The sequence below is a fragment of the Arvicola amphibius genome, chromosome 12 (genome assembly GCF_903992535.2).
Source record: "Arvicola amphibius chromosome 12, mArvAmp1.2, whole genome shotgun sequence".
Taxonomy (NCBI): Eukaryota; Metazoa; Chordata; class Mammalia; order Rodentia; family Cricetidae; genus Arvicola; species Arvicola amphibius.
Genome location: NC_052058.2, coordinates 8,002,414 through 8,028,071, shown reverse-complemented (window position 1 = coordinate 8,028,071; position 25,658 = coordinate 8,002,414). Strand labels below are relative to the sequence as shown.

Below are 25,658 nucleotides of genomic sequence, written 5' to 3'. Positions count from 1 at the left end.
ATGAAATACTGGAAGCAAACTTTAACTGAAGAAAAGCAGCACAGACATGAGAATCTAGAAAGGAAGCAAACAAAGTTGTGATTTAATAAAATACAAGACACAACTAGAAACACAAACCAGGAAACACACACACTCACACTACTGGAATCTACACATATATTTCAATAATAACTCTAAATGTTGGTGCCATCAACTTTCCAACCAAAAAACATGGGCTATCTGAATAAATAAAACCAAATTCATCTATCAATTGTTTACAAGAAAGCTTTAAAACCCATGCTCTATCAATATAAATGTAAAAATCCTCACTAAAACAGTAACAAACTAGATACAGACACATATCAAAGAGATCATTCACCACAATTAAGGAGGTTTACTCCAAAAATGCAGGGATGGTTCAACAGTCAGTAAATATAACAAAAATACAATAAATCATATAAATTGACTTAAAGACAAAAATTAAAAGATTACCTCAATAGATTCATAAAATTCATTTAACAAAATTCAACATACTTACATAATAAAAGTCAAAGAGAGAGTAGGACTGAAGGTAATATATCCCAACATAAGAAAAGCTATATATGACAAACTCATAACCAGAATTACTCTAAATGGAGAAATTTTCAAAGTAATCCAATTAAAATCAGGAAGGAGACAGGACTATCCATTGTCCCTACTCTTTTTCAATATAGTGCTGGTAACACTAGCCAAAGCAATATGGCAAGAGAGGGAAATTAAAAGAATCCAAACAGAGAAAAAGAAAAAAATGTCCCTATGATGCAGAGGACATGGTATTATACACAGGAAATCTCAATATATTTCCACCAGAAAACTTCTAGAAGCAGCAATTTCATTGATGTCACAGGGTACAAAATGAACTTACAAAGATCAGTAACTTATCTACACACCAAAAATAAACACACTGAGAAACAGAGCATGGGAACACTCCCACTTACAGCTGTATAAAAGAGAAGCATACGAGTAACCCCAAGACACAAAGAACTACTATAATGAGGACTTTCACTCTTTGAAGAAAAAGATTGAGAAAGACACAAGAAAATGGAATGGCACCCTAAGATCATGGAGTTGCAGAATTAATGTTATGAAAATGACCATTATACCAAAGCAATTTAAATATTAAATGCAACCCCAATCAAAATATTCAAAACAGTCATCACAAAATAAGAAAAAAAATCCTACATTTCATATGGAACCAGAGGAAAAGATAAGACTCTGGATAGCTAAAGCAATCCAGAGATAGGGATAGAGATGGAGAAGGAGAGGGAGAGAAAGAGAGAGAGAGAGAGAGAGAGAGAGAGAGAGAGAGAGAGAGAGAGAGAGAGAGAGGAGAAAATGAGAGAGAGGGATTGTCCTTCCAGGTTTCAAGATATAGTATGGAACTATAGTAATAAAAGCAATATGGCAGAAAACAGACATGTTGACCAGTGAAAACAAATGGAGACACAAACATGAGTACTTCCACCTTCAGCCACCTGACATGTGACACGGAGGCAAAAGAAACAAAACAAAGCAAAACAAAACACACTGGAGAAAAGGCAGCATCTTTCACAAATGCTGCTAGAGAAAAGGGATGTTCATGTGGAGATGAATAAACTAGACATATAGTTGTCACCATGTACAAAACTCGGTCCAAAGGAAGCTGCACCACTGAAGCTGTTAGAAGACATGGGCAGTAGGAAGGACTCCCTGAACAGGACTCTTGTTCCAGGAATTAAGACCAGCAATCAACAACTAGGGCCCATAGACTAAAATGCTTCTGGAGAGGTAAGGAAACAACCAAGTGAAGAAGAATGGAACAGAATCTTTGTCAGCTATACATCTGACAGAGGGTTAATAACCCAAATATACAAAGAACTCAAATAACAGTCAAGGAAACAATTTGACAAAATTAAACAGAGAATTCTCAACAGAAGAAATGAAAAGGATTTTGAAAAATACCTCAAAAAGTATTCAGTAATGTTAGCAATTAGGGAAATATAAGCTAAAACGTCTGAGATTTCATCTCACCCCCGTCAGAATGCTAAGATCAACAAGAGTGGACTGCAGAGCTGGAAGGCTATAGGGAAAGAGGGGCCACACTCACTGGTGTTGGGAGTGCAAACTGTTGCAGCCACTCTGGAGAGCAGTGCAGACAACTCTCGGGAAAACAAAACCTCAATCTTCCATATATACTATACTATGATATGTACTGCTCTTTGGCATATACCCTAAGGACTGGACATCTTTTCATAGAAATAGTTGCTTAGCAATGTTCACTACTCCCCTATTTGCAATAGCCAGGAATGGAAACAACCTACATATCCTTCAGCTGATGACAGGCTAATGAAAATGTGGCATGTATTCACAATGGGACATTATTCAGCATACAAAAAGGAAAGAAGTCATGAAATTTGAAGATAAATGGATCTAGGACAGATTATATTGAGCTAACGCAAACCTACAAAGACAATTGACCCATGTTTACCCATGCTCGGTAAAAAAAAAAAAAAAAAAGCTCCAAACTTTCAAATGTGAGCATATATCACGGAGCAACCTTAGAAATGAGGAAGTATAGAGGGACCATGTGGAGGAGGATGCTTAAGAGGGGAACAGCAGGGTGCAAGTGGTGGGAAGCCGGAAACAGAAAAACAGGGAGGGGAAGTCAAAAAGGAAGGAGAAAGAGAAGGTGGGAAAAAATAACACCCAGGGTATTTGATAATGCTTCAAGGAATCACATTATTTTATATTTTTAGAATTATACACAATACTTATATGTGACAATGTTATATGACTAAGACTGACAATACTAATGCTCCCTAAAAGAATCACAGACTAATAAAAACAAAGTATCAAGCATGAGAAAACTTTTTTTTGAGAAATCGATCAGACTATTGGTATTGTCCTTGGTTGCCTCTTGGAGGGTGAAAACACTTTCTATTGCTGCAGATACCATAGACTCAGGACACAGGACCTGTAGTGTTTGAGCAGGGTCTAACCTGAAAGCCTCCTTCCTGCAGTCTAGAAAATGGTACTAGAAAACAACTTGCAAGGAAAGAAGAGATGATTAGTCCTATCCAGCTACGAGTGCATGAGCCACAGTAATGAACAACATGGCAAGATATCTACAGTGAAACAAGTGGTCTTCACATGTCGGTGGTTACCAACTTCCATCTAAATGGGCTTAAAGTTCATGAAACAGGATGGAAATCATGCCTGGCACCAGAATCCTGACCAGCTTCTTAGAACTGATAAGGTCATGAATCTTAGGAGAGAATTTACCATCACCAGTTTAGAAGACCATCACAATTTCACCTACATCCTAAATCTTATCATCATACCGCAGGTAAGTGTGTCTACCATCCATGATTGAAGAAAGCCCCTCTTTAGAGCAAATGGAAACCATCACAGAAAATCTCAATTGGACACAATGTAGTGACCAATGGATCATGGAAACCTATCCCTAGTGGCTACATCCATATCATAGTTCCTGCCTTTATGGCTTAGGACACATTGCAGAAAAGTGGTAAAAAGACTGTAAGATCCAGAATACCAGGAAGTCTGCTGTGAAAGAGTTCTTCCTAGAAATAGCTGCTTTTAAAAGTCTGGAAAATGGCAGTATCTGATGTGGGAGGGTCTTCTGTTTTAATAAAGAAACTGCCTTGGCCAGCCCTTAGGTGGGTGGAGTAGACAGAACAGGAAGAAGGAAGTGAGGTAGATGACTCAGTCAGATGCCACGCCTCTCCTAAGTTAGTCAGACCTCCGTGCCTCTCCTCAGGGAGAGAGCCGCAATGAAGCTAGCCATCAGGTCAGACATGCTGAATCTTTCCCGGTAAGGCACCATTCGTGGTGTTACACAGATTATTAGATATGGGTTAGTCAAGATGTGAGTAAGAGGCAGAAAATAATGGGCCAGGCAGTATTTAAAAGAATATAGTTTCTGTGTAATTATTTCGGGTAAAGCTAGCCGGTGGCCAGGAGCCGGGCAGGATGAAAAGCAGGCCTGCCCGCAGCTCCTCACTACAAGTATCAATGGACATACTAGCATGAACAAGAGTAAATTTCAAGGGTCCCAACTATAAACAAATAACCATAGGAGATAATGACTCTTAGGAGGAGAATGGGCTTCTCCTAAAGATAACCCCCTTAATGGTTGTCCAGTATAGAATCATCTGTGTTGAAACCGTATATATACCACCAACAAAAAATAGACTGAGCAGATGTACATACATATACATGTATGTGCACACACATAGACACAGACACACACACACACACACACACACACACACACCAATCAAAGAAAAATGCTATCAACTTGGTTGCATTTGAGGGCTTTCTGGGATAATACCTGGGAGGGTCTGAATGGAAGATAGGAAGGGTTGAATGTGAAAATAAGTGCATTGATAAATTTGGGAAGTTTGTAATTGTATAAATATTGGAAGTATAACTCCACATGAAGAATAATCAATAAACAATTTCCATTACAAGACAGTCTATGCACACACACACATGCACAAAGAGGGAGAAGGCCAATTAGGTAACAATGAAGAACAAGTAAACAAAACAGAAAACAGGGAAATCATATATTCAAAGTGTTCAGAAAAATAACTGTTAAATAAAAAGCATGTGTACTAAAAGTAGCTTCCCCGAGTTTGAATTAAGTTATAATTTCATTTAAAAAATTTAATGATACCATCTTTTATCTAGTCTGGTAGTTTATAAAGATAATGTTTTAGGGAGAAGGGAATAATCTCAGTAATGAGGTAGGGTGCAAGAAGGGATCAAACAAAGAACTGGCATTTTCACATGAAGTAGGAAAAAACAATGCCTAATTTATAGAGTTATAAGAGACAGGACTGAAATACTGAACTATAAGGGCTTGGAAATTAAAACATCTCCAGTCCCTTCCAATAATGTTTGTGTTATTTGAAAGAGGAGTATTGATTAACTTTAGAGTTTGTTAAGGATGAAATTTCAAAGTTAGTCCCAGAGGAATGAAAGCAGGCTTACTTCCTGAGTCTATGGAGTAGAAAGACATAGAATAAGGAAGCAATCAGAATAAAAGAAGAGAAAGGGGAAGAAGTCACAGAAAGAAAGGAAGATGAAAGATCAACAAATAAAGACCACTAAGAAGGATAGCAAGGAGGAAGTTGTGGATACCTGCACTGAGGACTGGCCTAAGTCATGCTTAGCGTACCATGACTTACCAGCATGCTGTGAAAAGCCTACTGTGAAGAATTGTATCAGTAAGTGATAGCTGCCGATTTTCAGCTTTGGTAATATAATATAAATGAATACAATTTTCTTGCTGATGAAGCTTAGACAATCGAAATTTATTATAAAAATCTTTCTTAGGGGTGTGGTGTAATGTAGGAGAGTCTTCTGTTTTGTGTTTATTTCATTGGTTAAATGAAGAAACTGCCTTGGCCTTTTGATAGGACAGTAGCTTAGATAGGCGGAGTAGACTGAACAGAATGCTGGGTGAAAGAAAGCAGAGTCAGGCAGATGCCATGATTCTCTGGCCTGAGACAGAGGTAGGTTAGAATCTTGCCAGTAAGCCACAGTCTCGTGGTGCTACACAGATTATTAAACATGGGTTAATCAAGATGTGAGAGATAGCCAATAAGAGGCGAGAGCTAATAGGCCAGGCAGTGTTTAAATGAATACAGTTTCCATGTAATTATTTCGGGTAAAGCTAGCCAGGATGGCGGGAAGCAGCCTGCTGCTCCCCTTGCAACAGTGGTGGTGCAGGCTTGTGATTCAAGTACTTGGGAGACTAACCTGGGAGATGCTATGAATTAGAGACCAACCTCAGCTGCATTAGCAAGACCTTGTCTCAGAAAACCAAAAGGATAATGAAATAAAGATATTTGCAACAATGCAAAAGTAAAATATAAATAAAAATATCCTAATTAGTGTTGGTGTGACAGCACATGTTAGCCCCAGAACTCGGGAGGCAGAAGCAGGTGACTCTCAGTGGGTCTACCCAGTGAGTTCCAGGACAGTCAGGTAGACGTAGAGAGACCTTATCTCAAACAAACATAAAAAAAAAAAACTTAATTATATATCTTTATAAGAGATGTATTTAAAATGTAGCAATACGGAAAAGTATAGAATAAAAGTTTATAAAATAACACAAGAGACAGTTTTAAAAGGAATAATGTATGGCTAATACAAAATCATAAGAGCATCATTACATAATATAAATGCAGATGATTCGATTACTCATCAAAATTAAACACAACCTTTAATATTTTAGGAACTGACCTAAGAACAAATGACTGTAGAACAAACATCTGTAGAACTAACTGTGGGGTGACTGTGGGGTGAGATTCCCTCATGCCTTAATTAGTACAGAAGCAACATGTTCAATATGCTTAAATTGTAAATATGACTCAAAATTAGCCATTTTAAATAAAAGGAAAATTAACAATTACAATAAATAAAGAAAAGGTAGCTGAAAAATATCCAAACTACATACAGATTATCTGAAATTTCTATTAGAACCATGAATACTTTTGTATCTGAGAACTAACAAATTTCAGAAATTACTGTTTATTTCCCTTTCAATCAAAGACCACCATGATATGTCCACCCTGCCGAATCAGCACTGGGTAAAAGCTCTACCTGATGCTGCGAGATACAGAAAGAATACGGTTGGAAGAAGAAAAAATTGATTATTTTTAAATGGAATACAATTTATATATGAAATGCCCAAATCAATAAATAAGTAAATAATTAAAATTTTAGCAGGACATCTGGATACAATATTAAAGTAAACCCCCAAATTTCCTTTTTATATTAATTTTATTTATTATGAGTGTGCAGGTACACACATCTGTACACATGTGAAAGCATGCATGTAGTGTGGAGTTACTGCTCTCCTTTTACATTTATGTAGCTTCCAGAGATTGAACTCAGGATATCAGGATTAACAGCAAGCACTTTTGAAAGGGCGTGGTTGATCAGCAGTTATGATTCACCAGACTAGCTTTAATATATATATATAATTACATATATATATATATATATATATATATATTTCAGCTTTAATAAAGGAAAGAAAGGGGAACTTACAAATCCAAGGTTCCAGCGAGGAGTGCAGAAAAACAAAGAGCAGGCAGGCCGCAGGCCCGCAAGATTTTATAAGTCAATATTAGCCTAAGGGGGACACGCCTTACAAAACAAGGTGATTGGCTAGGCTTCCCCTTCACACTTTTACCCACTAAGCCATCTCACCAGCTCCACAAATAACATTTCTATACATCGATTATAGTTAAAAATGGAAATTCAAGAAGGGCTCTAGAGATGGTAGGAGGAATGGTGTGTGCATTTCCTGTGAGGAGGAAATGTGGGACAAACAACAAAGTCAGAATAAGAAAGGTTTCGGGGGATGCAGTAAGAAAGAGCAGTTGTGAAAAGCAGAGACCTGTGTGGTCTTACAGAACAAAGAGCTATTGGGAAACATGCTAGTCATTGTCTGTGTTGTGCTGACAGCGTAGACACTAATCTGCCATCATCATTTTACCCCACCAATCCGTTACTGCAATGGGGACCCCAAGGCTTGGAATTTCATCAGGAAATTTCATGTGAGAATGAGAATGGACCCGATGCCTGGGTTCCTGAGAGATTCACATCCCAGGAAGGGACAACTTCCGGTTAGCTCACAAATACATGTGGATATGACCTGATCTTTGTTTCATTCTCTCTTAGAATACATAAATTTTAACACTAAACTGGTGTGGCAAAGAGATTGAGAATTTCTCTATCACCAGTATTGAACCAAAACTATAAGTAAACAAATCCAAACTTTACGATGGCTTCCTATCTATCTCCAGTTTCCATAAGAGGAAGTCACTCATGTCTTCTGCTGCGATGGAGGAAGAAGAGCAAGCAGTGAGCAAAGGGGACAGCAGCAGAGAAAGGCACCTGGTGCAGAGAGGAATCAACTATTCAGGGGACCCCATCAGACTGAGGAAGTCAGGAAAGCTATGTCAGAACAGGAAGGCACAGAGGGCGTCTGCAAGAAGGTACAGTCATCTCAGAAAGTCAGACTTTGAGGACAATGTGCTATGTTTATCTGTAATCATTGTAAGAATTTAGGATATTTCTTAGGCATAGAAGACATGAATGCTTTCTGCTTTTGTTTCTATGTATTTTTGTGATATCTTCCTATAATGTATGTATACATTAAGGCTAACAAGAGTTTCTCATTTAAACCATTCTATCCCAACATCTAAGCTAGTACTAGCCCTGTATAGAAATCAACAAATATTGATTGAGTGGAATTGGCAATGATTAAGATTTTAAAACAAGCAAAAAAAAAAAAAAAAAAAAAAAAACCCGATATTCTCAAAACTTCCTCTAGTTGACAAACTTAAACATCCACTGCAGTTTCATTATCCACGCACGTTTGGAACTTAGTCCGCTGATATTACTTCCAGACTACATCAGTCTCCAAAGTTACAGAGAGACTGAAGGCAGCAATGGCGACCCGTTTCCTCATGCTGCTTCCACACACAGAAGCAAAGGGGAGATGGCTTCGGCAGCTCTTCAGGAAAACTTAACTACACTTAAGCAAGAGCCCCAATTTCATAATTAAAACATGGAAGACTGGGTGTGAAAAGATGGTCCAGTGGGGAAGAGTGCTTGGGACTGTTGCAGAACTGAGTTCAGCTGTCTGCAATTCTAGTTCAAGGGATATGACACTTCTGGTCTTTGTAGGTACATGGTCTCTCTCTCTCTCTCTCTCTCTCTCTCTCTCTCTCTCTCTCTCTCTCTCTCACACACACACACACACAGACACACACACACAGAGAGAGAGAGAGAGAGAGAGAGAGAGACAGAGAGACAGATGAGACAGATGAGAGAAAAATACAAAATAAAATAAACGCTTATAAAAAATGACATCCAAAGAGTAGAAAGGAGTCTTATGCGAGAAATTTATAAAATCTAAAGAAAATGCCAGATAAGCAAATAATAATTTATATTAAAGGATACAGAAAAATCAGAAACATGAAACAAGATGAAAGACTACAAAGTTAAGATACCAAATATAATTGTTTTACTGTGCAATTAAAATACAACTTAGCACAGATGGAAAACTAAATCCATTTACTTGCCTTTCAACAACATGTAAAATAAAATAGTCTACGTAAGTCAAAAAACAATAAATTCTCTAAAGCAATTTTCATGCCAAATATATTTTGAGTGTAATATTATAAACTTAGAGGCAAAATTAAGAGAAATACTAGACATTGAAAAATAAATTCCAAAGAAGAAATTAAAATGACATTATACTATATAAAACATATCGAATATGGGTAGCACAATAAATAGAAATAAGCAGTACCCAAATTACTTTAAATTTGGGTATCTTTATGTGTTGTTTGTATGCACACATGTTTACAGATGTGTCTGTGTATACACATGCCTATAGCAGTCAGGGAACACCCGGTGTCTTCCTTGATTGCTCTCCACTGTATTATCTGAAACACTACATCTCGGTAAACCTGTGGCTCATGGTCAGCTAGACTGGATGGAGTCCAGAGGTCTGCTTGCCTCTAGCCCCCTCCCCAGTGCAGGGGTTACAGATACCATGGTGCCCGGCTTTTATTGGGTTCTGGCAGGTCTCATCTCTAGTCTTGAAGCTTATATAGCAAATTTACTGACTGAGCTATTTCCCTAGGCCATAGTTACTTTAATTTAAAAAAAAAATCTTAAAAGCAAGAATCACAAATTTATAAAGGACTGAACAGAAACTCACATTAATAAGAGAACACCTGTGGTCAGTCCTTGCTCTCCTCTTGATATTAGCCTGCCTTGTTTTGTTTTCTGCATGTTACACTGTACTTGCATGCTCAGTTGCTTACACGCATACATATATCATTAGCTAGGTTCCTTATATGAGGAAGAATATAACTATGTGGCCTCACTTAATGTTATACATTTGAAGACCATCCACTCTCCTGCAGATTTTGTGATGCAATGCTGTTTAAAACATATAAAAATGCACCACTTACATCTCCAACAGGAATTATTGCTGTGGGAGCTCTTTCAGCTCCTTCAGCCAATAGCCTTTAAGATACCAGCCCACTTGGGCATGGTCTTTATACTATAAATGCAGATGTAAAGCCTGTGCTTGCTCTCTTGCTTCATGCTCTCACTTCCAGCTGCTAGACTCTGTTCTTGTTCCCCCATTTGTGCAGAGGACTGTGATTTAGGAAAGTTATTTGCGAATCTCCCCGAAATAAATAACCTTTTATTATACAAAATTCTTAACTATTGTGGAATTAGTTTGTATCTTCCACCATCAAATTATATTCCAAACAAGCAAATATGAAAAGTGATACTGTCACCCACTGGTGAGAAGAGTGGAGACAGGGATGGTGCCAGCTGCCTGAGGAGATCCGAGAATCTTTTAGGGACCTCCACTTAGGCAAAACTGGGTCTTTGGAATACTACAGAAAATAATTTTAGGATTCCAGCTTTAAAATCTGTTTAAAACATGTTAATCGATTTAAAAACACAGATTTGTACAAAGAGAGGCCCTCAGGAAGGAAGGCACACCTTAGAGCAAGAACTTTTAAACAACTGTTTGTATCCTTGATCCAAAAACATTACAGAGTAAAAAAAAATAATGATTGTGGAAGAAAAAAATTTGCAAGTAAAAACTCTCTGGGTGCCAATAATCATTAACAATCATTTCCACCTCGTTTACATGTCCCGAAGGCATGCAGTAATCATGTCACTACAGTGGGGTCTATCACACAGGAAGACTGTTTTGAAATCTCAGCAACATGAAACCACACAGCCTTCTGGGAAAGCTGACTGAGCAGTGCCATGACTGCCACACTTTGCATCTATCTACAGATTACTCCCCTTAGTGTGTCCCATGATGTTGTCCTCCTGCAGAAGCAAATCCTCATTGCTTTGCATGTTTATCAAAATACATGTGAGGTTTACTGAAGACTTTATCTGCAGAATCATTTCATAGATAAATATAACTCATTATGATATTTTTATAGAAAGTAAACTCTTGAATGACCACATACCATACACACAAAAAAATCTATAGTCAATCATACATGATAATAACAAGTGGATAATAAATGCTTAAGGTAAACAGAATCATGTAGCTATATCCTGCCAACATGATATCACTAACTTTCAAGGGCTTTTTCTAAGTGTGATAATAACCAGTATCCACTGATAGTCCATGTGAACTTTCATTAGTACATGAGTGGTTATATTACTCACCTAATTGCATCATTGGTCTCTGAAACAGCTCTCAAGTATTCCTTCAAATAATAATAATTAAAGCAATACTTCCGGATCCTAAAGCCACGCCATTGTCTCTGAATCTATTAATGTAAATAAAAAGATAAAATATGCCATTTAACATTTTTTAAACAATATACCTCTTCAAATCAAGATGATTATGTATAATGACTTCTATCAAATAAAGGTTTGGACAATGCCCCAACTAGACATCGTATGCAACCTCATAGCCAGGAATGGGCTACGTATTCTGAGTCACTAGCTAAGGAGGTTGCATGGACCAGCCCTTTCAAACATCATAGGCTACTAAGGCTATTTGGTTGTTCTTTAAAACTTGATGGTAAAACTGTGGTGCTGAAGGGAATCTTTATGTCATTGAACAGGGAGACGTCAAGCTGGCGTACAGCTGAAAGCTTCACCCCTACTGACAAGCATTTGTGATGCTACAAGGTACTCCACATGCCACTATAGGAAAAAGTGATTGTCAATGTCAGCCAGCTACCAACCTGGCAACTTACAACAGAGACATGCCTACAAGATATGCTCATGGGATTAGAGCACAAATGCAATACGAATACCAACCTTTTGATTGAATTTAAGGCCCATGCCATGAGATGGAACCCATATCTGACATTGCTAAAGTGGCAAAGAACCTGACACTAGATAGGTCATGAACATTGGGGAAAACCTATTACATTTATTGTGGGGTGTGTGTGTGTGTGTGTGTGTGTGTGTGTGTGTGTGCGTGTGCATTAGCACGTTCTCATATGTGGGTGCATGTGTGGATATATGTGAAAGCCAGAGGATGAAGTCAGGATTTTCTTGATCACTGTCCGCATTATTTACTTAGGCAGCTTCTCTAGCTGTAGTCAGATTTGACTGCTTCAGCAAGTCTAACCAGGCAGCTTTCCCCATACCTGGTCTCTTCCTCTCAAGCACTGGGACTGCAGGTGTAAGCCAGCATTGCCACCGCTCTTATATATGGGGATGCAAAGCCCCATCCTCACTCTTGGATGAAAGCTCTTTATCCCCTGTACCAAATTCTTGGCTATGAAGCTGCTCCCTTAGTTATTTGGTCACAGCAACAGAAAGAAGAGCTAATACAACTACCAACGGTACTGCTGGTTGAATTAGGGCTTATTGAAGTCAACTGTTAAATAAGCCTGTCTTTTAAAAAATGTTTTTTGTTCTCTTTTAACTTTATTTTTTATTTTTTGGTATTATGTCATTTCCCTGTCTCTTCCCTACCCCCAAACCCTGTTCTTGTTGGAATTCATTGTCTTTTCTTTAATTGTCATTATATAAATATTAACAAGGCTCTGGGTTCAAATCTCTAGTACCACCAAGGGGAAAAACCTGATAGTTAATGTCACATTTACTTACTTTTCACTTTGAATAGTTCCTCCCTAGTAGCCCAGACCAGAGTGTAACTCAAGATAGAAACCAAGCTATCTTCAAATTTATCATCTTGCCTGCATTTCTCAGGTGCTGGGCCAACAGGTGCTAGCAATTACACCTGGTAATACCCTGAGTCTTAACCATGACTTCTTGATGCTATTCTAGTAATGTTAACAGCTACTATTTGGTGACTTCTCGCGTCAGGGGGTATCTTAAGCATTTTACTTATGTTATCTTCAGAACACTTTTATGTGAAAAGTATTATTTTAGCTCATTCATAGAAAATGACAGAAAATAGGTTATGCAGTTTTCGCGTAGTCAGCTAGCAGTGGTAGATCTAGCAATTAAGTTGGAGCAGTGGCAAATCTATTCTTCCAGTCACTACAAGCAGCATTGGGAAAAAAATAGGTTACAATTTCCAACCCATGGAACTTCTTTTGAAGCTGTCGTCTTAAATGCCACCCCGCCCCCTCCCCCCGAAATCCAGATAGTTTACTTCTACCAAAAGACAGAGCTTCACTGTTCTGGGGTGAGAGAAGTGTTGGGCTGCACAGTAACACACTTAAGGGCAGCTCCCGGTGGTCTTGCAAGCTCCCAGTCATCCTGAGAAGCTGTCTTCTTTGATAATATATTCACCAGTTATCAGGACAATTCAAACTAAGACACAATGTATGATATCAATTTAGTGAACAAAAAAATGTCTGCACTAAGTTAAAAATATGGAAGGAAACACTGAGAATCATTGGTAGCCTTCCAGCGGTATTTTTGTTTTGTGTTTTAGCTAGAGGTTTTAAGCCTAATATACATGTAAGTGGAATGTGGAATTGACACTGAATACACAGTGATGGTCTCTGTCACTTAACAGAGCTATTTAAAAGCATTTCACAATCATTCGACAGGCTGATATTCTGGGGATTTTAATATCTTAGTCAGCCTTTTGGTATGGAAAAAATGATTAAAATACAGGAAACAGCCACAATGGTGAGGGTACTGAACCAGAGACATGAATCTTAGGAACCAGAATGAAGCAACACTATAGCTACATTGAGAACTTGTCAATAAAATGTTTTTCCAGTTATGTTCAATTACTCCTTTCTCTTTAGTTAATTATCTTAGCCATGGGAGAGCTGCAACTAAGTGCAGTGCGTGCAGAAGCCAGAAGGTAGCAGATTCCTGTTGCTGGAGTCACAGGCTGGTGTGAGCCACCTGGCGTGGGTGCTCAGAGCCAAATGTCCTATGGAAGAGCAGCAAGAGCTTGCAGCTACTGAGTGGTCTCTCAAACTCCTCAGAGGATCTCATCTTAGAGATCAGTTCTTTAGATTAAAAAAGATTGTTATAAAATGATATGACAGTCAATTTGGAAAGTCTCCATAATTTAACCAAAATCATTAAATATCTGACAATCTGGAGGAATTGGTACAAACCTGTTTCAATGAAACAGAGAAACAAAGTTTACATATATAAATAATACATGCAAATAGGAGAGTATTTTCTTGTTTCATCTAACTTAATGGTCTCATTTCATGCTGAGATATAGATATAAGGCTCATCCGAAAGAAGAGAAAATTGATGCTTAGTGAGGTCCAATAAGTGCCTAAGGCCACATGGGTGGCTGGGTGGCGTCTGATGTTCAGTATCGCCTATCTGTTGACAAAGCAAGGCTAGAATCAACTACAAGGCCATCTGGAGATATGCACTGCAGGAAACACGTGCACTCAGTGATGGTGCTGAGGAAACTCATACCTGGAAATATTACCTGATTCAAAGAAAATCAACATCTCAGCAGACATTGAGATGTTTTTGAAGAGTGAGTGTGGTGGCTAAAAGTCTCTGTACGGCAGAACAGAAACTGAGGCCATTTCTGAGAAAAGCAGCTTGTGCATACAAACATAAACCTGTGCTAACCCACAAAAGGGATTCCTGGGGGCGGGGCATGGCAATGGCCCAGGATCCTTCTTTTCCCAACTCTAGCAAGTACTGGAAAGAGGAGCAACCTCATCCACACAGGCTCAAATGGAACCTTCTGTGACCCTGATATTCTTGGCACATATCCTATTCAGCAAATCCTTATTCACAATCATATACTTAGAAAGTAAACATAGCAAGTGATGAGTAAGATAAAAATGAAAACTCATCCACACTGAAGCACAGGTAGGGTTACTACTGCTGAGAGGAGTCACCACCACCAAAGCAAGCTGTGGAGGAAAGGGTTTTCTTGGCTTGCGTGTCCACTTTCACTACCAGAGAACAGTCCATCAGTGTTGTTAGGGAAGTCAGGACAGGAACACAAAAAGGGCAGGAACCTGGAGGCAGGAGCTGATACAGAGGCCATGAAAGGTTGCTGCTTACTGACTTGCTCTTCATGGCTTGTTCAGCCTACTTTCTTATAGAACCCAGGATTAACAGCTTAGGTATGGCAACATCCACAAAGGGCTGGGCCTTCCCCTGTCACTAGTTAAGAAAATGCCCTATAGGCTTGCCTGCAGCTTGATCTAATGGGAGGAATTTACTCAGTTGAGAACCCCCACTTCTTTGATTACTTTAGCTTGTGTCAAATTGACATTAAACTAGCCATCACAATAAATAATCGCTCCTTAAGTGGCTTTGTGTAAAATGAGTGTCCAGAAGGAGAAGGAAGGAACCGAGCCTTGGGTGAACAAGGGGAACAACTGTCAGGGACGTGAAGAGGCTAAAAGTCATTTGCTTCTAGCTTTGCCAAGTATCACACTAATGGATTCCATTCAAGCCCTCCTTATGAACAAGACATGAGCTCATGGTAACACGAAGAAACTGAGGGGAGTAATTTACTCAAGCTCATCTGTCCACTACAAAAGCAAATGGCAGAGTCAGGACACAAACCCATGCATGTCTTGCTATGAAGTCCACACTTTTGGCACCATTGTCTTCTGTGAACATTACAAGGAGAAAGAAAATGTGTCTTTAATCTTGAAGACACATTTTCTTATAGTGAGGGGGAGGGGGAGGCCCTAGCGTAACAGTTTCTGGTTAGTATAGACGTAGTATATATGTGGGTAATGAATCTGCTATCATTTTCTACTGATATGGGGGATTTTGTACATTTCTTGCTGACATTTGAGTCCTGGTGAATGGACAAATGGACAATTTTTTAAAAGAAAGCATATTCAAGAGCCAGAATAAATCTTACAATATTGTTTTTCTTAATTCCCAAGGTGACAACTTCAAAAAAAAACCAAAATGAAATATAACAAAGCCATAAATGGCTAGTATTTATGCCCTTCAAAGTAATTAGCAACTTTCAGAAGTGATTGGAATAAAACAATTATTGTCATTGATCAGCTCTGAATAGATAATTTTAAACAAAGCCATCGTGTGCCCAGCGGATTACAGCTTGTTAACCAGTAAGTTCTAAATGACCTCTTAAGCGAGTCAGACTAGTGATGCATATTCCTCATTAAGTATCATCGCATTGCAAGTGGTCTTATAAATAATGTTTATTTTAAGCACTGAGACAAATGGTAAAACCTTGGTATAGCAAAAGCCATCTGTTCACAGAAAAGGTTTCCTCCACTACGTTTATTGTTATTCCCCAAATCCATAGTGATCTGAATGTCAGTGGAAGAGGAACAAAGGTCTTTTTTCCTAAAACAGAAGTGCCAGAAGCCTAGAGAGTGGACCTGCTGACAATGTCCTACCCAGTTTTGATGCCCTGGTGTATGTGCATCCTTGGACCATGGAGGCACTCGCCCATCCTCGGCTCTTTCTCTAAGGGTCGGTTTAAGTGCTTTGCATGTGTAACCTTAGTAACAAGGGGAGTGAAGACACATTCCTTTGCATGGCAATGGAGGCATCATGATGTATACACTTGACACTGTCTAAGGTATCTTTCCAATCTTGACAAAAATACTGAAGTTTGTGACTAAGACTATGTTCTTCACTCTGCAGCCACAGAAACATGATGCCATTTCCAGTCTCTGAAACTGTCAGTATCCTCTTTCTAAAAAAAAATTTAGCAATGTGGATCTTAAATTATGAAAGTTGTTAGTGTAAATCATGCTTCCTTATGGCACAATAAATATGAATAGAATTATAAGTAGTCTGAAGGACTGAGAAGAAAGTTTATAGATGACATATTTAACCACTGTAAAGTCACTATATAATTTTTCTTACACTCGTCATGTTTTAGACATGAAGTAAACAAACAATTTGATATTGTAACTTACATTAATTCAAAACTGAAAGAGAAAGTGAGTCCCTAAAGTTGCAGCACTTTGCAAATTTGTTTTAAGTCATTTTTAGTGTTCAAGCTGTTATGTTGTTATTTCCCATAAAGCGAACACTTCAATCTGAACTGAAGTGATTGGGGTGCTAAAATCAAGACAAATCACTCAGAATGAGATTCTGCTGGCCTTCTCCCAGTCCTAGTCGCTTTGCTAAGCAATGACATCTGATTGAGCAATCACTATAAAGTGTTCCAGGACAAAAGGGATTCTCCAAGAAACAGTCATTACATCTGCCATCCAGTCCCTACCAGAGTGCCTACTTATGGAATTTAAATAGCTTAACCATCCCCAGCAAAAGCAAAAAAATGATCTCTTCTAACAAGGGTGCTTAGTCCTTAGTGATGCCGAGAAAAATTATTTAAGGCAAAGGACTTATTTTTAAAACTCCACACATAGGAAAGAGTAAGAGGGAGGGACAACATTGACTGATTGTCCTGAGATATTTACTTAACCACCTTCCATAAGTCAGGCATTGGAAACTGAAGAATGGCCATCTCTGGGTCCCAAGAGACTTCCAACATAGCTGTGGTGAAGGTTGGGATGTAAATTAGGAAGAATAATAAAATGTTACCAGTTTTAATAGAAAAAAAAAGCATGTCTACGGTAAAGTAGAGAAATAAAACTTCAGAGAGTGACTGACTCTACAGGGAAAGGGGATCATAAATTTTACATAGAAAAGGTGATCCTTTAAAAATACAGCAAGTTGGGTTGTCTAATATATATAATGTCTATTATATAAGGCCAAAGCATTTTATGTATTTGTTCTGCATTAAAAGAAGTATGAACACTTACTGAGTACTGGCTTCTCTACCACCCCATAGCCTCTAACTACTGAACAGTGTTCGTCATGCTAGTGTTGTTGGATTTTCTTTTACTCTAGCCCCATGTTGCCATGCCAAAATTGTTGCTTGTGTTTACTCTTTTTACTCTTTTGACTTTTTGGGAGGCCCACCATACAGATCCCAAATAAATCACACATGGAATCTTATTCTTTCTTATAAATGCCAGCTTTTCTTATCTTAAATTATCCCATCTATCTTTTGCCTCTGGGCTTTTACCTTTTTCTATTTCCGCTTAACTTTTCTTTTTTTTTCTTTATGGTCTGCTGTTTAGCTGGGTTGCTGGCCCCTTGAGTCCTTCTCCCCTTGTTCTATCTTGCATCTTCTTTTTTTTTTCTCCTAATTTTCTTCTATTTATTTTCTCTGCCTGCCAGCCCCACCTATCCTTTCTCCTGCCTCACTATTGGCCATTCAGCTCTTTCTTACACCATCAGGTATTTTAGACAGGCACAGTAACACAGCTTCACAGAATTAAACAAATGCAACATAGAAGAATGCTACAAATCTTTGCATCATTACACACCATTTCACAGCATAAACAAATATAACACATCTTAAAATAATATTCTACAACATGGTTAGCAAAGTTTTTAAAGTACTGCCTAATAGAAAACTCACAAGTAAATTCAGTTCTGGTTACTGCTCACTGTGATCTGCTAATCTTTTTTTATTGATTTTTATTGAGTTCTACATTTTTCTCTGCTCCCCTTCCTGCCTCTCCCCTCTACTCTTCAGCCCTCTCCCAAGGTCCCCATGCTCCCAATTTACTCAGATCTTTTCTTTTTCTACTTCCCATGTAGATTAGATCTATGTAAGTCTCTCTTAGTGTCCTCATTGTTGTCTATGTTCTCTGAAGAATGGATAAGGAAAATGGGGTCCACTGACACAATGGAGTACCACACAGCAGAAAAAAATGACATCTTGACTTTTGCAGGAAAATGGATGGAGCTAGAAAACATTATTTTGAGTGAGGTAACCCAGACACAGACAATTATCACATGTACTCCCTCATAGGTGGTTTTTAAACAGAAAGCAAAGAAAACCATCCTACAAACCACAATCCCAGAGAATTTAGACAACAGTGATCGGCTAATCTTAAAAAATCAACCTTCATTAGAGGATCATTGAGAGTTTCTTCACAAATCAGCCTTGCCCTACCTGCGCAAAGTTAACTCAACGCAAGCCTCTGAAGGGAGTCTTTAAACTTCTTGTAGTGCGTGCGTGCGTGCGTGCGTGAGTGTGTGTGTGTGTGTGTGTGTGTGTGTGTGTGTGTGTGTATGTTTTTGTTTCACTAGGGATTGAACCTACATTACACATATACTAAGTAAGTACTTTACTATTGAACTATATCCTCTGCTGGTTTTTTATTTTTTTATTTTAAGATAGAATCTTATTAAATTCCTTAGTCTGGCCTTAAATTTGTGATCCTCCTGCCTCGGCGTTTTAAGTCCATGAGAGTATAAGCCTGTGCCATGAGGTGTGTAGAGAAATGTTTTTATTACGAATTTTCTACAGTAATCCTTGGAGAAAACCCTGAGTGTCTTTAGGAAACAATTTCGGTCTGTAGGTCTGAAGATCCTTCTCTTCACTTAGTTCCCATCGCACTCATACCCTACTCCTCACTCTTGGGATGTCATGCCGAAAAAAGAGGCAGGGGAATGAAGTACAGCTTATGGTCGAATGCTGCCTGGCTTGCATCATTCCCTGGGTTCATCCTCCGTGCTAGGAAGCAACGTAAAATCCAGATTTCTCGAGGAGAGGAATGATCTGAAAAGATTACTGTCTGTAATCAGTTTTTGGAGAAGAGAAAGAAGGCTTTTGCAATCCCTCAAGTCCCAGCATAGCGAGAATGAGCTGAAGAACAGCTTGGGTAGCTGAGCCTGTCTCAAAAACTACAGAGGACTAAGGACACAGGAGAGTGTAGGGCACATGAGCTTCTGGTATGCACAAGGGCCATGGACTTATCCCCAGTAAAGCTAAGACATAAAAAGCAACAAAACATTATTGCAGGGATGAGAAAAATGATTTCGGCAGTTGACAGAGGTGACACACTGCCACAGGGAGACAATGTGGATGGGGACATTTACACGTATGCTGAGAGCTTTTCTTGAATGGCCAGTGTAAAGAAGGCTGGAGGACACCTGCTAAGGGCAAAAAGGACAAAGGGTGGCACAACTGAGCAGTGTATCCCTGGACAGCATTTTACCTATAGCCAGCCTCTTCTTGGGAGAGATTAAGGAGATGATGTTGGCTACTTCGGGGACTTGAGGGAAGAAGCAGACTAAGGGCAGTTTGGTGGCAAATGCTTTGTTGTCACTGATGAGTGAGAACAAAGAGGTAAGTTGGGGCGTTTTAAGAAAGGGGCAATTTTAGTGGGGATATGCTAAACTTGGCCTTGCCATGGATGAAGTTGGACACCAAGCATACGCCTCATACAAGTCAGGGTGGGAAGGATGTGTAAGCTCTTCTCTACAAGCAAATAAGCACAAAGACCTTTTTTTCTAATGTGTTTGATACCTGGAATCACAAGACTCAAGGGTGAACCTCAACAGTGCCCACCAAATCAAAGACAAACTGAGAATGGATGAAACTTCTAGTATGATGCTCAAGAAATGGATGCTTTCTAATGGCTGTATCGCTGTGAGCTGCTTATACAGATCTATTTAGGTTAAGGGAACCTCAGTTCAGTCAGATCAGAACTCATTATGAAGATCTGGGGACAAACAAAAGACACAAGTACGTATCATTCCATCCCTGTCTTCTGGGCTTCTCTGTAGTTACTAAGGCTTAGTAGGATGGGGCAGAAGATCTGTCATCATCCACTTGGGGTCTACAGAGACATCTAAGGCTTTGGGCAATACCTGTAATATACTCTCCAGTGGAGCATGGTATTTTACACCTGTAACGCTAGCACTCGGGACATTAGGGCAAGAGAGTCAGAAGTTCAAGGCCAGCCTTGGCTGCATAGTCAAGACTACATGAGACCATGGCCTTTAAGAAAAAGCGAAACTGTTTTAGGTTACTTTTTACTTTAGAGACACATCAGACATGAAGTAAGCAGATGAGAATCTGAAAGGTTCCATGTTTGAGCCTATGGTAGCACTGCAAAGAGAATGGAACCCTATACATTCTCAGATTAGTGCATTCCCTGAAGAAAGAAAATCTAAAGTGTTTTCTTGTGTGGATGCTACTGAGAAAGGTTAACAGCATCCTACTTGGAGTTCTTGCTTCCAGATAATAGCACTTCTTTCTCTTGTCTGAGTTCTCACCAACTCCAGGGACACAGAAAGGTGCACAGTTACTACAGAAGGCCTGGTTCAGGCTCCCCTGTGCCTCCACATAGAAGAGAGCAACCTTTCCAAGGGTAGCGTACAGAATCAAAGAAATGTTAACCAGGTCTCTCACTCAGCACATGGCTTTCAGAAAGAATTTGCTACCTTGCTTGGCCCAAAAGCAAAATGTGTTCTCTGCTGAAGAAAGAACTAATATTAATCAAAGAGAATGTAATCAGGCAATAAAGGTCTCAGAAACAGTAATAAAATTCAACTGAGAAATTTCCCTATACATAATAATTTAGCAATTAAGCTATAACTACATTGCTTTAAATAAAGGGAATACATTTTTTGCACTCATTGCCAACATTTGCAGAAATCAAATTCAAGCACATGCTTGCTATATTCAGCTTGTTTGTGAGTGTGTGTGTGTTGTGTGTGTATATGTGTAAACATAAATGCGTGCAGGCAAGCATTCATGTGGAGGCTGGAGGGAGATGTTGGATTTTTTCCTTCACTCTCTGCGTCCACCTCTTTTGGAGACAAGGCCTCTCAGTGAGCCTGAAGCTCACAAACTTGGCTATGCTGGCTTCCTAAAGAACTTTAGGGATCAGCCTGTCTCCACCCTGCCAGCACTGCGGTTACAGGAAAGTACTACCACCATGCTCAGCAGGTGACAGGAGCTCTGGGGATCAGAACTCGGTCTCTCATGATTGCAAGTCAAACATTTTACCATCCAAGCCCCATTATCAGCCCTAAAGTCATCTTTCTATTAGAGAACCAGCACATAAAAATGAACACAGAAATGATAAAACGTTTCTATGCTGGAAACAAACTTTATTATTGCTAATATGAATAATTTTAATTACCTTATGTGAGGAAGGATTCTTAGATTTCAGAGCCATGTTCATCTATTTACCATGATATTTCACATGACATATGGACACTGATGCATTACTTCACCGATATTTGTGGTCTTTCTTTAGCTATGGCTCAGAGATCTCTGGCATTACAAAGCATAGACATTTACAGCTGTGTGGCTTACATTTTACCCCAGTTGTCAATGCTGCTGTGTGTTTAGTATAGCTAACTTTTTAACTAGTGCTCTTGCCCCACCTCCATTAGCATATCAATCAAATTTGCATTACTCTGCTTTGCTCGTTTTATTAAAAGGGAATTCAGGGCACAATTGACTTTTCATTTGTTTAACAAGTGAAGAAATATTTACCCTGACAGCCATTTCATTGTAGAGATTCATCTTCATATTATAATACGCTGCCTGTGAATCAAGAAAAAGAAAAGATAGCATAGATTTCAGTTACACAAAGACAGTGCAGCCTATTTTTACATATAAAGGATAAGAATCTTTATACATAATACATAATAAGAGATCTGGGCTTAGAAAATGAAATCAAACTTTGTATTGAAGAGATAGGCTTCCTAATACATAATGCAAGCTTAACCTGAAAAATCTATGGTAGTCAAACTCAGAGCTAATGGAGATATATGATCATAAAATGCTCTCCGCTGAGTTTGATAATCAATGGTGCTCTGCTGAGAATAGAATAACAAAGCAGAAATATTCACAAGTGCTGGTGACACGTCGTATGGTATGATTTATTCACTGGGGTTCTCTTAGCCAAAACTCACAGGAACATAAAAGGAATTCATATTTCAAGACGCCGGGTTTAATGAAAAATTCAAAGAAATGCTGTCTTCAGTCGAAACCGTTCAAGGATACGGATGCAGTGATGGGGCAAAACTGTGCCTTCCAACCATCTATGTGAGATGCTATGTGCTTAGCTGCCTCCTGCGTCAGCCGTGGGGATTTTGTTTCATTTAGTATTCACTCTACCTCCATAAAATCACAAATATAATGATATCACATTACAGCAAATCCCTTGGTAGAGTGACTATTTCCTAAACTCTTAGTTTCTTTCTAAGAAAGATACTCTTTCTATTAATACCCGAATCTATGTTATATAAAGAAGCATTTTTAGCAATGTTTCTTATTCTAATGAAATTACTGTCTTGAATTAAAATTTCCCTATCTGCTCTTTCTTTTAATTAAAAATAAAAATCCACAGAGAACAAAAATCTATGTATTGGTATGTATGCAAATGTGAGTGCCTACACAGGACCGAAGAGGGTGTTTGGTCACCCGTCCACTGCTGTAATTCAAGGTCAATACATAGATGTACATATAGTTAAAGATAAAATATTTTTCAAAATGTGAATGTGTCTGAATAGTACAGTTAAAATAATTAAAATGTTTATTGCATATGTTCTAGCATCTTTAAAGTCACTCAGAAAAGGTGTTTGACCTGTATGTATCTAAATACAATCTCAGAGATGTAGGTAGACATTCCATTTCAGTTGATCTTTGTTTTTCTAGTCTGAACAATGATTTTTTTTGTAACGTTAATGTTTCCATGTAGTTGGACAAGCAAAGGAGATGGTAGCAACCATCTAAGCAAAACTAAATGTTACCACAATTTTTCAGCCAACAAAAACTTTAATATCCTTACTATTAGACAGACTTCTATTCCTTTGTTATTGAGACCCCAAGTTCACTTTAAATAGGAAAGTAAGAGCTCTGTCATGTTGCAAGGAGTACTGATTCACTATAATGCAGATACGGCACACACTCACTGTGGGTCAACTGGTGCTTTCTGGGTAAACTCCAGAAGTGAATGAAGGGATGTGGGGAAAACAGGGAAAGGAAGGTAAGAAAGATTGACACCTCAGATGTAGAATGAGTAAGACTCTCCAAGATCAAAGGCCAGCACTTGAGCACATCAGCTTCCTGTGGTCTTTGCCATATCGCTTGGGAGAGCCACCCACGGAAGGCATTTTCTTTTGGAAAATGTACTTATTTGTCTGTGTGGCCGATGCACACATGTGGACTTGTTATTTTGTGATTTCTAACATTTGTCCTTTCTAACTTGCTGGCCACTGGTTCTGTTCAGTAAACGACTATGCTGTGGGTACAGACGGGCTATGAACATGTCGGTGCTTCTGAGGAGACTTTGAGGCCTTCCACGCTTTCTGGTCAGTTCCTAAGCATGGTCAGGTCTCTCTCCCCTTTTACTGTAAATGTTCATGACCATTTCTTCTGATTTTGACTTCATTCAGACACCTTCATCATATTGAGTGTTTAAAAATAATGCTTTCATTGACCTTATGTGATGAAAAAGAAAAGACCTTTACAAATTCCCAGTTGCATGAGGTAAAGCATCTAACTGGGCTGACTGACATAAGGGACACACTTGGATGTGGTTATTTCCAGGAGCGTGATGAAGTGCCAAGCTAAAGCACGAATCACACAAGTGTTTCATTTCTCTAGCAACATAATGACTGCTGGTCAGATTATGTCTATATTGCTTTGTCTCTCTGTCTCTCTGCCTGTCTGTCTGTATCTCTTTCTTACCCACTCTTTCTCTTTCTATGAAGTCATTTATAATGGGGAGTCAGATAAATGAGAACTGCCCCTGTATTGGACCAAATATAACAATCCAAGTTCATCAAAGCAATGTCAAGATTTCTTTACCACTGTCTCTAACAACTTCTTTCCCTTACCCTTTCAGCCTGATTCTCTTATTGTTCTCAATGCCACTCCTCCTGCCTGAAACCTCTCCCATTCCTTATGTCTGCACAGGTTCCATTCCTGGTTTTCCTGAAAGCATCTGTGGGAGAATCTGCCCTTTCTCCCTACTCCAAGTCTAGCAGCTGGAACTTAGTACTTCCATAGCTCCAGTGGGCTCTGTGAAACAACTCCTGAAACAAAAGGGAACCTCAAACTTTTCTAAGTTATATTTTAATGATATACATGCATAATGTTTGCTTCTGTAGTCAGCTATAAAGTAATGTTTTCACACATGCATGCTATTATACTTTATTTTACTGACCGTAGCTCTTTGTTGCTGCTCCTTCCCTCCCCCTCCTATGTGTCACATGTGCTCCCTTCATTCCCAGCTCCCTTCTTGGTGACTCCTGGCCAGAGGTCCTCCCCGTGAGAAGGGCTACTGTGCCCAGCCTCTGCACTGTCACCTGTGGAGCGCAGTTCACTCCCTGAGCTCACCTGCCAGACTGCCGCAGACCAGGGCTTCCTGGCCAGTTTACCTCCAGCGCCCCATAACATGCCCCAGACCTGGGCAGCTAGAGACACACCACTCCTGTCTGAAATCCACAGTTCAGTTTCCTCTATTTAACTCCTAGGATAAATTTCTACTCAAAGGTTTCTCACTTGAATTGGTCAGCTACCCACTCTTCTTCAGTTTTAGCTTACATCTCCTGTGTGTACACAGTGGGACAGGAACAAAAAATAAGTCTTGCCTTTGTTGTTAAGCATTCTGATAGAAATCAAGAAGAGATGAGTTTCAAGAAGGAAATTGTGAACTCACTCAAAAGCATAGCATTTAAATAACACATGCTCATAATCATTTTAGAGTGTGTGCCATTAACATTACAGAGTGACCGGCAAACATGGTGAGAACGGAAGAGTTAGAAGTCATGTACAAAGAGGCAGAAGGCGAGCTTTCTACACCACTGCCACTCTGAGTTCACAATTAATCAGTTATTTATTATTAACTAATCATGAAGGTATG

The 25,658-nt window shown here is 39.0% G+C and overlaps 1 protein-coding gene across 1 annotated transcript in view; it reads right to left on the bottom strand.

Annotated features, from left to right (window-relative positions):
- Positions 1 to 25,658, bottom strand: part of Spata17 (spermatogenesis associated 17) — a 163,226-nt gene that overhangs the window by 106,809 nt on the left and 30,759 nt on the right. Inside the window, 2 exon segments of the mRNA XM_038349681.1 lie at positions 11,260 to 11,363; positions 22,280 to 22,330. Of these exon segments, the coding sequence (XP_038205609.1) occupies positions 11,260 to 11,363; positions 22,280 to 22,330 (155 nt within the window).